This window comes from Pteronotus mesoamericanus, unplaced genomic scaffold (genome assembly GCF_021234165.1).
Source record: "Pteronotus mesoamericanus isolate MK-2021 breed Mesoamerican mustached bat unplaced genomic scaffold, CSHL_Meso_final contig_101, whole genome shotgun sequence".
Lineage (NCBI taxonomy): Eukaryota > Metazoa > Chordata > Mammalia > Chiroptera > Mormoopidae > Pteronotus > Pteronotus mesoamericanus.
Genome location: NW_026555001.1, coordinates 26,633,368 through 26,644,906, shown reverse-complemented (window position 1 = coordinate 26,644,906; position 11,539 = coordinate 26,633,368). Strand labels below are relative to the sequence as shown.

Sequence of the window (11,539 nt, the reverse complement as noted above, 5' to 3'; positions counted from 1 at the left end):
CCTCCACGTTGCTAAATCCGCCCTCCGTTGGCCTCCAGGCAGCACGTGACCTGTTGACCCCACCTTCCCCGGTCTGGCCTTCCTCTCTAGGCTTCCATTTTCCTCCTGCATGGGCGAGTCCCCCTTTCCACCTCCGCGGCTGGGTCCCCCTCTCCCAGCCTCTCTGTGCCGGCGGCGCTGGCCCTGCCCTGGCCTCCCTCCCCATTTCCAGGCTGTCAGTGCGGTCTCTGTGCAGACATCTTCCCTGCCCTCCCGGCTCATAGTCAACAGTCTACTGATACCTCTGCTTGGATCGCTAACAAAAATCCTGAATTGATGTCCAAAACGGGGCTCCTGACCGCCCCTAGCCCTACGCCGGTCGTCTTCCCACCCCAAGGATGGCCAGTCGTTCCCTCCGGCTTCCAGCCGGAAACCTTGCAGCCGCCCGGACTCTCTTGCTTTTCTCGCATTCCATCTCCAGTTTTCAGGATCTCTTACTGGTTCTACCTTCAGAAGAGATCCAGAGTTTGACCACTTCTCCCCGCTCCCTTTTCCCACCCCAGGCCAAGCTACCATCATCTTTGGCCTTTGTCCGCCCACCACCCAGCAGCCAGACTATTTAAGACACGAGTGAGCTCACATCGCTGCCTGAATCCAAACCCTCCAATGCTTCCCCACCTCACTCAGTAAAAACCGAAGTCTGTACACAGGCCCACATGTCCCCTGTGCTGCTGTTCACTGCCCCCACCTCCAGGGCTGTGCCTCTGCCTGGACCTCCCCCCCCCCCACCTCCCCGAAGGCCTTTCTTCTCAAGCCTTCTCACCCCGACTCCACCCCATGCTCCCCAGCTGCCGGCTCTGCTTTATTTTTCTCCCACAAAACTTGCCACCTTCTAACATACCACAGAATTTACTTTTTTTAATGGTCTGTTTCCCCAGGTAGGGGATGCTGGAGGAAGGCAGGGATTTTGTCGGTTCTGTTCACCGGCTTCTCCCCAGCATCTAGATCAGTGCCTGGCATAGAGCAGATCTGTGCACAAATATTTGCTGAAAGAATGGGCAGACCCGGGGTAACAAGGGTCTTATCCTCAGGAAGGACCACGGGGCCTGGGGTCGGGGTGGAAGGGAACGGAGGCGATGCTGGGCGTGAGGCTGCACTAGGGCTGCTGGAAGGAGCAGAGGGCAGGAGAGGCTAAGCCTGAGAATGGAGCGCTGGAGGGGAGGGGAGTGCGGGGGTAGTGCAGCTGAAGCCCAGGTGGGGGTTCTGAGGCTAAGGGGGGAAAGCCAGAGGCCTCCTAAGTGGACGCGGGCTGAGAGGTGACAGGGGACAGGAGGTCGGGGAGCTTCAGGGACTTCAGGAAGGAAGGTGCCCGAGGCAGCCGTGCGGCGGACGGCGGCTGCCGCTGGGGAGTCTCCCTCGCCGGGCAGCGAGCGGAGGGCATGGGTGGGCGGCGGCGAAAGAAGAGCGCCCAGCGCCCGGGAAGGCAGCGCCAAGGCACGGCCCTTCCCTCAGGTGGGCGGTGGAGGCGCGACGGCGCTACAGAGCGGAGACCCAGCGCCCGGCCGCCCTCGTGTGGGTGCACTGAGGCCCCCCTAGGGGCGGCAGTGGGGCGCCAAGAGCAGGGCGACCACGCTGATCGTCCGCGCGGGAGTCCACCGAGCCCGGGCGCGCCACCCCGACGCGGCTGTTACCCCCGCCCAGCCGTTCGGTCCGGTCGCCCCCGTCCGGGTGCCCCACGCGTCGGCCAATCAGGTGGCGCTACCGGCCTCCCGGCCCCGAGGCCCCGCCCCGAGCGGGCGCGTCGCCAGCCAATGGGCGGCCGAGCACGGGCTCCCAGTGCGCGCAGCCCGCGCGGACCGGCTCAGAGCGAGAAAAGCGAACCCAACCCGTCGGGGCCGCCGCTCCGGACCCGCTGCCACCGCCGCCTCCCCCCGGATCGGGTGTACTGTCCCAACCCGAAAGTCCAGTTTTGCGGCCCGGCAGCGGCAAGCGAGCGCGATGACACAGGAGTACGACAAGTGAGTGGGGCGCCGGCGCGCGAGTCCGGCTGGGCAGCCCGGGGCGGCCGCTGCCCGCCGGGCCGCCGCACCTGCCGCGAGGCCGGGCGGAGCGGGGCCGGCGGGCGCGGTGCGGAGCGAGCGGGGATCGCGCGTCCTGTGGTCTGCTCTTTTCTTTGCGCCTCAGCGCTCCCCCCGCCTTTGTTCCACCGAAGGCCCCTGGGGGGACCCTTGCCTTGGGAACTGGACTCCATAGAGCCCCCCACCCCCGCCTCAGCGTCCTCGTCAGGGGGACCACCTCCCGGACGCGTCCCCTTCTCTGCTCCCTGGTGGCCCCGGTGCGCGGAAGGAGATTGGGGGCGCCCTTCGAGGGCTGCGCTTCTGCGCGCGGAGCCTGTCCCCCCCCACCCCCGGTGGTGTCCCCAGCCGGGCGCCGTCGATTGCTCTGCTCAGTGGGGCCCTGGAGCTCCCCGCGACGCGCCCTGCGGCGGGACAGGTAGAGCTGTCCAGGTAATCTCGTCACTCGTCCGTGTCCCTGGGTCACCCGGGAGAACTTCCGAAAGCAAAAATCCAGGGAACAGTTGAAGCGCTGCGGGGGTCCTGGCATTTTCTTTCCCTGGCTGGCTGTGTGAGTGAGAAACTCGCTGTAGGAGTTACTTTGCCACTTGCATCATTGATGGTAATTACATCTGCTCTAATTAAACGCTCAGAAGATCTGGAGGATGAAACTTGGAAATCAGGGCGATACTCTTGAAAGCACTGGATTAATAATGTGCCCTTTGGAGTTTGGAATTAAAGAAACATTTTGACAAACGTAAGGTAGTAAGAAGACGTTAACATTAGGGGACGCTGGGTAAGGGATAGTTCTGTATTTTCTTGGCAACTCTCCTGTAACTATAAAATTGTTTAATAACTTAAAATGTATTTTAAAAAACAAAAAAGGAAATCGCACCAAACCAGATCGGTACGGTTCAGCTCAGTGACCCCAGGGCGGCCGGGCCCCCCTCCCAGTTGTAGCGTTATTTGCGGAGGATCACTTTGTTTGTGTGCTCTTTTCCTGGTTGAGTAGGTTAGATGTTATGTACAGAATATCTTAAATAGACGAGTCTTCTGTTGTAGAATATGCAGCCGAGTGATCCTTTGGACTAAAGTCTCCCGGGCGTCTTGGAGAGATCTCTGGGGAAAGGTCTGAGCGTCCCCCAAAGGAGTGATGAGCCTTCAGGGACCAGCAGCGGCCCCTCATGCCAGGAAACCGACAAAGGCAGCCGGTTTGGAGTGTATTTCTCTAACGTGTAGTTTAGATAAGGCAACTTTCCAAAGCTAAAATTTTGGTCTTAGGCACACTTTGGAAATTGAAGACGACTTCAGGGTGATCACTAACAAAACAATTTACAAAAAAAAATTTTACTTTCTGTTGCTTCTCTGAATTTGGGCTAGGCGTGGGAGAAGGGAAGCCGAAAAGCTAGCATTATGGGAATTGAATGAGCCAAGGGCTGTCATAACCTTTTGCAAGTAGCTATTACACTATTAATAACAGCTTAGCAGCGCACCAATAAATCACCCCAGGTACCTGCCGCTGGTTCAGTCGCTGGTGTGCTCTGTTCCTGACGGCGCCAGGAGGGCCCCTTTCTATATATCAGTGCACTTTTTAAATTTGAGATTTGTATAAATCATTTTCATTTTTAAACTGTCTCTTTTGAACAACCCATTGTGTTTGTTTTATGTTGAAATAGTACACTACCAGAAGGCTTCTTTTTCTACCAAATATAAGCTCCTATGACTTTATGCCTGGGCATGAGTAGCATTGGTTTTGAAATGACTTAATTTGGACTGAGGATACATTAAGTTGTTGGATTCCTCCACCCCCCTTTTTCAAAGATGTTCTCCATTTTTAAAAATCTGTATCTGTTTCTAAAGGGGCTGGGTGACTGCCAAACCCTAACCTTTGCTGATTACTTGAAAAGATAATCAGTCTTTCTACATTCACTTTTAGAGTAGGTAGGTCACCTTTAGGCAATTGATGTATTTCATCTGTGTGTTGCAATGAGAACCAATCCTTAAATTTGCTTGTTAGAATAGTGATAATTCAGAGTAGTTCTGAACATTTAAGTTTTTTTCCTTAAAGAAAAAACAACTGCTTCACTTTACTGGAGTTGGTGTTCCACTTTTTCTTTATATTGACATTAACTAGTACCAGTGAACAGTTGTTGAGACTGTTTACATTTCAAGTTTTGGAATCAGTAAATGTTTGCTTTAATTTTTTAAATCAGATCTTCTGTAAGAGTTTGCTAAGATCCACGGTGATTTTTCTGGCTTTTTCCCACCAAAGTACAGTTTTAAAATGAAATAGTCATTGCTCAGCATGGAAAACTGGTAAAGGTTTTTAAAAACAAATTCCTCCGCCCCATTTTCTGACAAATCTTTTTGTTCAGTGGCCTCATTTATTGTTACAGATTCTTAAGTGTTTATCTCTAAGATAAACAGTTGGCTCCCATAGCAGAAAATTATGCCTCCTCATTGATTTACAGTTGCCCGTGGCCACATTCCATGCTCAATCTGCTGGTAATCAGTAGAATATTCTAACTTTCTCACATACCCTGGAGGAGTGAGCAAGCAGCCCGTTTTCCCTCCACCCCCTCCTCCGTGCCCCTCCTGCACAGGCAGGAGAGTGTGAGGGCTGAAGGCCGGCACCAGCCGGAGGAAGAGGGAAGTGACATGCAGCAGCACGATGACTGAACTGTAGACTCTCGTTAAGAGGACACAGTCCTGACTGCTTGTGTCTGAAGAGCCTACACGTGCTGCTTTGCCTGACTTTGTCCTTGTGTTTGCTCCTATGAAGTGTTTGGATAGCCTGAATTTTCTTGGAGCGTTGTCTTTTTGTGTTTGCTCTTTTCCTGCCAAATAGCACATCCTAGGTTCCTTGTGCAGTCTAACTGCAGGATCCCGGCTGCCTAAATGCCTTGTAGCTGACTGGGTGGCCCCTGGCCTGCCATGAGGTGGGTTGTCTTCTGGTCTCGTCCTAATTTACTTTCTAAGGCCATTGGACAGGCAGTGGCCGGTTTTTACTGGAGCACCGTGAATTGGTTGTTTGGTTCTCTAAAAGTCAGCTCATGCTGCCTTGCAGTAGAGAAGTGTAACGTGTGTACCCCTCGTCTCTCCGAAGCAAACGGCCAGTGTTGGTCCTTCAGAATGAGGCGCTTTACCCGCAGCGGCGCTCCTACACCAGCGAGGACGAAGCCTGGAAGTCCTTCCTGGAAAACCCTCTCACCGCAGCAACCAAGGCGATGATGAGCATCAATGGGGACGAGGACAGCGCAGCCGCGCTTGGCCTGCTCTACGACTACTACAAGGTCGGTCTGCCTGCCCCTCAGGACCCCCGGCAGCGGCCCACCCTGCGCTTGATTCAGCGGCACGTAAAACAGTAATTTGCTGGCGGAATGCAATGCAAGTTGCTTCTGTAGTGACTATAATAGTTTAATGAGTGCTTTGAATTACTACGGTTCAAAGCCGAAAAATCTACGATCATAGAATCAAAGGGTTGTTTTTGAAACGAGGGGAGTAGCCAGCTGTTGCGGCTCCACGTGAAAGGGGAAGCTCCCGTAAAAGCAGCTGGTCGATGTGTCCGGTGGAGACGGAGCACTTCGCTGAAGGTCATTCTTAGTGCGTGGGAGCAGAAGTGGTTCACTCCCCGGTAGTCAGAGAGAGCTCCTTTTCCCCAAAGGATATTCCAGAGCCTTTGTTTTGATTTGATTGTAGGATTCCTGAAAAACCAACCAACGGTAGTTTTTAGTCTTGGACTTTCGAGTTCTGAGATCAGGAAATATTTTGTTGCCTGTTTCTCGAGATCTGGATGGGTCTTAATTAAATATAGTCCCCCCCGGCCGGAGTTTTACGTGGTGTTCACGGACAGGGCACCACCGATTGGTATCATCGCGCTGCCCTGGTAACACCGGCTCCCGCTTACTGACGACCTGCCCCCACGGGCGCCGGTCACAGTGTGTGTGTGTTACTTCCAAAACCTCCAGTGTCCCCTGCAGAATCTGGTGTTATCTCATGTTTGCAGGTGAGAAGAATAAAGGTCTCAGGCCGCACACAAGTGTGTGTTGCAGCCAGGGTTTCAGGCCTGGTCTGGCATGTGCCAAGGCCACCATCTTGGCTGTACCACGCTGTCCCCTGTGGGTCCTGCTCTGCTGGCTGGACCCACCGTGGCAGCCCTTCGTTCTGACCGGCAGCAGAGACGGGAGGATGGCTACATATTCCAGTTTACTTTTGCCATCTTTTTGTTTTTGAAACTTCGAAACCTATACGAGACTTAAAATAACAGGGCAATTAGCTCCTTAATATTTTCACCTACATTGACCAACTACCTGCGTCGCGTTCCATTCTGGCCCCATGTTCTTTCCTGAATACAAGAAATGCAGAGGGAAAAAGCAAAGAAGATAGTTACACTATCAAAGTCAGGGTGGGGCCAAAACAAGAGGTTTAATTATTTTCTGATATGAGGTCATATGGTCAGCTTGTGTTTCAGAGAGTGAGATAAGTATTTTTTTTCTTTGAATATGAACGGAAACTTGTATAGTAACTAATGATGCTGGAAGAAGCCCTTGTCTGGGAAGCGTAGCCGCTAAAGTTCCTTTGAAGTGGAACCTATTATATAATCTGTTCTTTTTATGGCTCGTTTTATTAACTCAGTGTACAAACCCTAAGTTCCTAAGTATTAATTATGAAGTTTGAAGTTACATATATGCAACTGAAACTTTGGAGAGTGGGAAAAAAATCAACAAGGTTTTAGTGCCAGGAAGGCTGACATAAGAATACTGATAGCAGTGGTTGTGTGTGTGTGATATAAATAGAGTCCTGAAGGTATTTTACATCGTAGGAGGAGATAAATTTTCTTGTCTGTTCATTAAGGGTGACAATCTTAGCAGTAGTCTATGACCAGCTTCTTTTGATAGGTGTATGGGGTACATTTGTTTATTTGTTTGTTTTTATTGTTTTTAAAAGATCTTATTTATTTTTAGAGAGGGGAAGGGAGGGAGAAAGGGGGAAACAAACATCAATGTGTGGTTGCATCTCGTGCGCCCCCTGCTGGGGGCCTGGCCCGCAACCCAGGCGTGTGCCCTGACTGGGAATCGAACCAGCTTCGGTCAGTCCACTGAGCCATACCAGCTGGGGCTGTTTGTTTTTAAATGACCTGACTTATTTATTTTAGGTTTTTAGGTGCAACCACCAGTCATTTTTACATAACTTCAGTAACGCTTTAAAAGCACATTATTTATACGTGAAACAACACTTTTTTTCTCCCTTTGGGGGTAAAGTAAGAATATAGGAATAGGATTCCTACACTCACACTGAAAACCAGTTTCACACTCGTAGCAGCTGTGGGGGGCGCGCTGGGGACCGGCTCGGTGGGGCTGAGGTCGCTGCACGCGCCGCAGTGTTTGCCCGCCGTCACCTCCCGTTCAAAGAAGAGCAGAGCCCAAGAAGGGGTAGGACAACCTGAATTCGACTTGTCCTTCGCAACAGGGACCATACCACTTCCAAAGTAGCTGAAGAAGCGCGCCCCTTGAATTCGGCGTCTGGGCCTCGGGAGCGCCCTGTCCACACAGCCGGTCTGATCCTTTCGCTGAGCCTTGGGGCTGAAAGGGGCGTGGCCGGGAGGAGCCGCGAGAAAGCGGAGGGGCTGCTGCTTGCATCCTCCTCGCTCGCGTCCTGTGCTTGAATGTAGGTTGAAGCCAGGCCAGAGGTATTTCCTTTAGGAGATGAGACCCAGACGCAGGGACAGAAGACTGGCGATGCCCTGAGTTTATTTGGCAACGAGTTGAGCCATAGTTGGTTTTCACATTCCCTCCTGGCCACCAGGCTGTCAGCTCTGGAGGGCAGACACCGCCTGGTGGACCCTGTTTCCCCCGAGCCTGGTATTGGAGGCATTCAGTAGGTAATAGGAAGGCCCGAGTTCATGGAGAAGTAAAAGCTGTATCTCTCCTTCACTGAGTAAGGATTAAATTGTTTTCGTGTGTGTTTCCATCTAAGGTCCCAAGGGAGAGAAGGTCATCGACAGCAAAGGCCGATGTGGAGCACCCAGAGGCAGATCACAGCAAAAGGTGAAGTCCAGCGTCGAGCATGAAATAGTTCTCTTGCAAAGTGCCAGGTGTCTGACAGCGCGATGGGAGGGTGTCCAGTGAGCAAGCGCGGGCGGCAGAGGGGGTCGGCTGGGCTCCCAATGTCCAGACTCAGGTGTCCGTGCTCACTCGCCTCTTACGAATCACGATTCCGTTGCTCTGAGAAGTTATCAGTCCCATTAGATGTACTTGCCTTTTCTAGAAGACAAAGCATTAACCTCCTCCTCCTCCAATTGGGTGTCTTTAGTAATAACGTAAAAGTTTGCTTGTTTGTCTTTGATGTTCTCTTAAGGAAGATATGGCTGAAGACAGTGGTGAGGCTCCATTAAAAAATACCGAGTAAATGAAGTACCTTCAACTGTGTTCCAAAGTCCTGTTGAAGTTATTTTTTTGAATATTTCAGGTTAAAACTTTCAGAAGATAAATTAAGACTTAAAAAGAGTTTAGAATGGACCTTTAAAATTGCCCTGTGTCCTGTTAGTAGTAAAAGAGGGAAACACGTTGAGAGAGGAGGATCGCTCGGATCCCGCCGCCCCGGCGACGCGGGCGTTCAGTCCCCGGGTCTGCCTGCCCGTCTCCTGCGGCCGCGGTTGTCGGCCCGGCCAGGGTTTGGCAGTAAGCTTTCTCCTACTTACTGTGTTTCATAAGTGTGCTCCATGTTGCTGTTTTAGTCTTCATAATTACCCTTAGGCTAAGGGCTTATGGCTTTTGTTTTCTACTTCTTATGGAAATTTCAAACAGCCCAAGGAGAGGGGATAGCTCGCAGCGCCGGGGCTGCACGGCTGCCGCGGCTGCCGGCGCGACGCCTCTTGTTCGGTCTGCTCTGCTGTCGCCTTCCACTTCTAAAGGAATTTCTTAAATTTATTTTTGCTGGAGTATTTTGTTTTACTTTCTCTTTTTTATTTGTTTTGGGTTGTTGATGAGCATGTGTGTGCGCCACACGATAACACGTGCTGGGGGTGAAGATCTCAAGCGCTCCCCTGGCGCATTTCAAAGCAAACACTAGCCGTTCTTCCCGAGAAGGCTGAACAATGTCTTTTTTTTTTTTTTTCCTTTTACTGTTATAGAGCCTTAATCATCCATTTTCTAGATAGTTTTTCCTTTTTCTCTTTCCTTAGGAAAAATTTCTGGGTGCGAATTTACAGTTTAAGGTTTGACGTTTTATTGATCTTGAAATGTACAAAGTTGACAAATTGCTTTTTTTCTTAAAAGTATCAGCATGTATGATTGGAGGTGGCTTTGCAAATGTATTCATTTTACCCTAGACTCAATATCATCTTATATTGCCCAGGATATTTAGTAAAGCAAAATAATTTTATGCAAATATATCTACTGGTACAATGTAATCATTGGTTTCCTTTTGGCAAAAGAGAAAACCAAATAAGTGTAAGTGCTGGAAACGATGGCCAAGTACCAATAACAGGTCATACCTGAACCCTCGTGTGCCAGGCGCTGTCACACATTTCAGAGTGTGCACTCGCTTACCCTCATCAGAACCTGGTGAGGGACACACGCCATTATTGTCCCCATGGTATAGATCAGCCTGTTGTTACTAAGAGATGGGTAACTCGCTCGAGGTCACACAGAATTTGAACCAAAGGAGTCTGACTCCAGAGTCTGTATGTGAGCCAGCTTTCTGGACTGACCCAACTAACCGTGTTTGAAGCTTCAGGGTTCTAGTGAAGTTTGGTGATGTTATTAAAATGATTGAGAATAAAGTGTAACAGAGGAGAGCGCTCAGTTCTCGGTTTTCAAATGAAGTTTTACTTCATGCGCTCAGATCTTATCGACCTGTCGCTGTGATGTCTTCTTTTCGCTCTCTAGCAACGGGCTGTTGTGTCATTTTCTATGTATTTAGTTTCTACCAAGTGTATTATAACTATTGCGCAGGACCCAACAGCCCAGTACCATTAGAAAAATTAAAACTGTCACCCTGGCTGAGTGACTTAGTTGTTTGGAGCACTGTTCGATGGCACCCAAAGGTCGTGGGTTTGATTCCTGGTCAGGGCACATACCTAGGTTGCGGGTTTGATTCCTGCTTGGAGCCCGTATGGGAGGCAACCGATGGATGTTTCTCTCACACGGATGTTCCTCTCCCCCCCTCGCCCCCTGCCCCCCGTCCTCTCCCTCTAAAAACAATGGGCATATCCGCAAGTGAGGATTAAAAAAAAATTGTCAAAGAACTGTATCAGCATTGAAACAGTTTTGGGGTTTTTTTCCCTTAAAGAAACAGCATGCCAAATGTGACCGAGCAGTCCCTCATTTCCACCGGAGACAACAGAGTGCAAGTGCTGAAAAATGTGCCATTTAACATCGTCCTTCCCCATGGCAACCAACTGGGCATCGATAAGAGAGGCCATCTAACGGTTCCTGACACAACAGTCACTGTCTCCATAGCAACAATGCCCACCCACTCCATCAAGACGGAAACCCAGCCCCACAGCTTCGCTGTGGGGATCCCTCCGGCGGTGTACCACCCCGAGCCCACCGAGCGCGTGGTGGTGTTTGACCGCAACCTTAATGCTGACCAGTTCGGCTCCGGCGCTCAGCCCCCGAATGCTCAGAGGCGCACTCCAGACTCCACCTTCTCGGAGACCTTCAAGGAAGGCGTGCAGGAGGTACAGGGGACACCAGCGTCTTCCTCAGAGGGCTGTGTGTTTGTATAAGTGTCGGGTTCCACCGTGTTCTCGTTATATAAGCCTGAAACTCAGCCTGAGATGAACAGATTAGGAACAAAAGTGGGATTTTTTTTTAATAGAGAAAGGACCCATGGGTATAAGTTGTAAGCTAACCGCATAAAACCAGACGCCGCCACCCAGGGCACGTGGCCGATCTTTCCGGCAACCGAGTTAGCGGTTGTGAATCCAGCCAGGCGCTTGCAGGAGGAGGAGGAGGACGGCCCCATCCCTAGTCTCCCCGCCGGCAGTGGCGACGTGCGCCCGGCCCGTGGCGGACTTTGCCCCAGGCCAGGAGGAGCCCAGCGCGGCTGGTCGGACTGCAGAGCGGCGTACGTCGCGTTTATCTGCTCGGTGTCGGTCGGCAGGGCTGTCGGGGAGGCCGGCGGGTCTGGGTGAGACGCGTGTTGCTTGAAAGTTACAGGTGCCTGCAAATACTTCTGAGGGTTTTGTGAGGAGGGAGGCCTCGCTCCAGTAAAAGTCAGGGACTGGAGACGCATGACACTATTTAATGATGGGGGGGCGGGGAGTATCTCTCCGCTTTCAGGGTTAGGAGCAGAGCAGTGAGTCCTGAGCAAGTGGCCCGGCCTCAGCCACGTGGGAGCCTGGCACCCGTCTCCGCTCGGTGCGGTGATCGTGCCGGCTCCTGAAAGTCGTGAGGTCTTGGTTGCAGATTCTAGAATTTGAACAGAGTTGGGGGTGTGGGGAAGACGGGAAAGGAGTAAGTGAAGCACTTTGTGGGAATGCTTACATAGATTATTTTAAT

At 51.5% G+C, this 11,539-nt stretch overlaps 1 protein-coding gene across 1 annotated transcript in view; it reads left to right on the top strand.

The window, feature by feature from the left end:
• Window positions 1-1,977: 1,977 nt before the first annotated feature.
• GRHL1 (grainyhead like transcription factor 1) overlaps window positions 1,978-11,539 on the top strand; it is a 44,374-nt gene continuing 34,812 nt past the window's right edge. Inside the window, exons 1-4 of the mRNA XM_054566818.1 lie at window positions 1,978-1,997; window positions 5,140-5,326; window positions 8,010-8,080; window positions 10,326-10,716. Of these exons, the coding sequence (XP_054422793.1) occupies window positions 1,978-1,997; window positions 5,140-5,326; window positions 8,010-8,080; window positions 10,326-10,716 (669 nt within the window). The remainder of the gene's footprint in view (window positions 1,998-5,139; window positions 5,327-8,009; window positions 8,081-10,325; window positions 10,717-11,539) is intronic.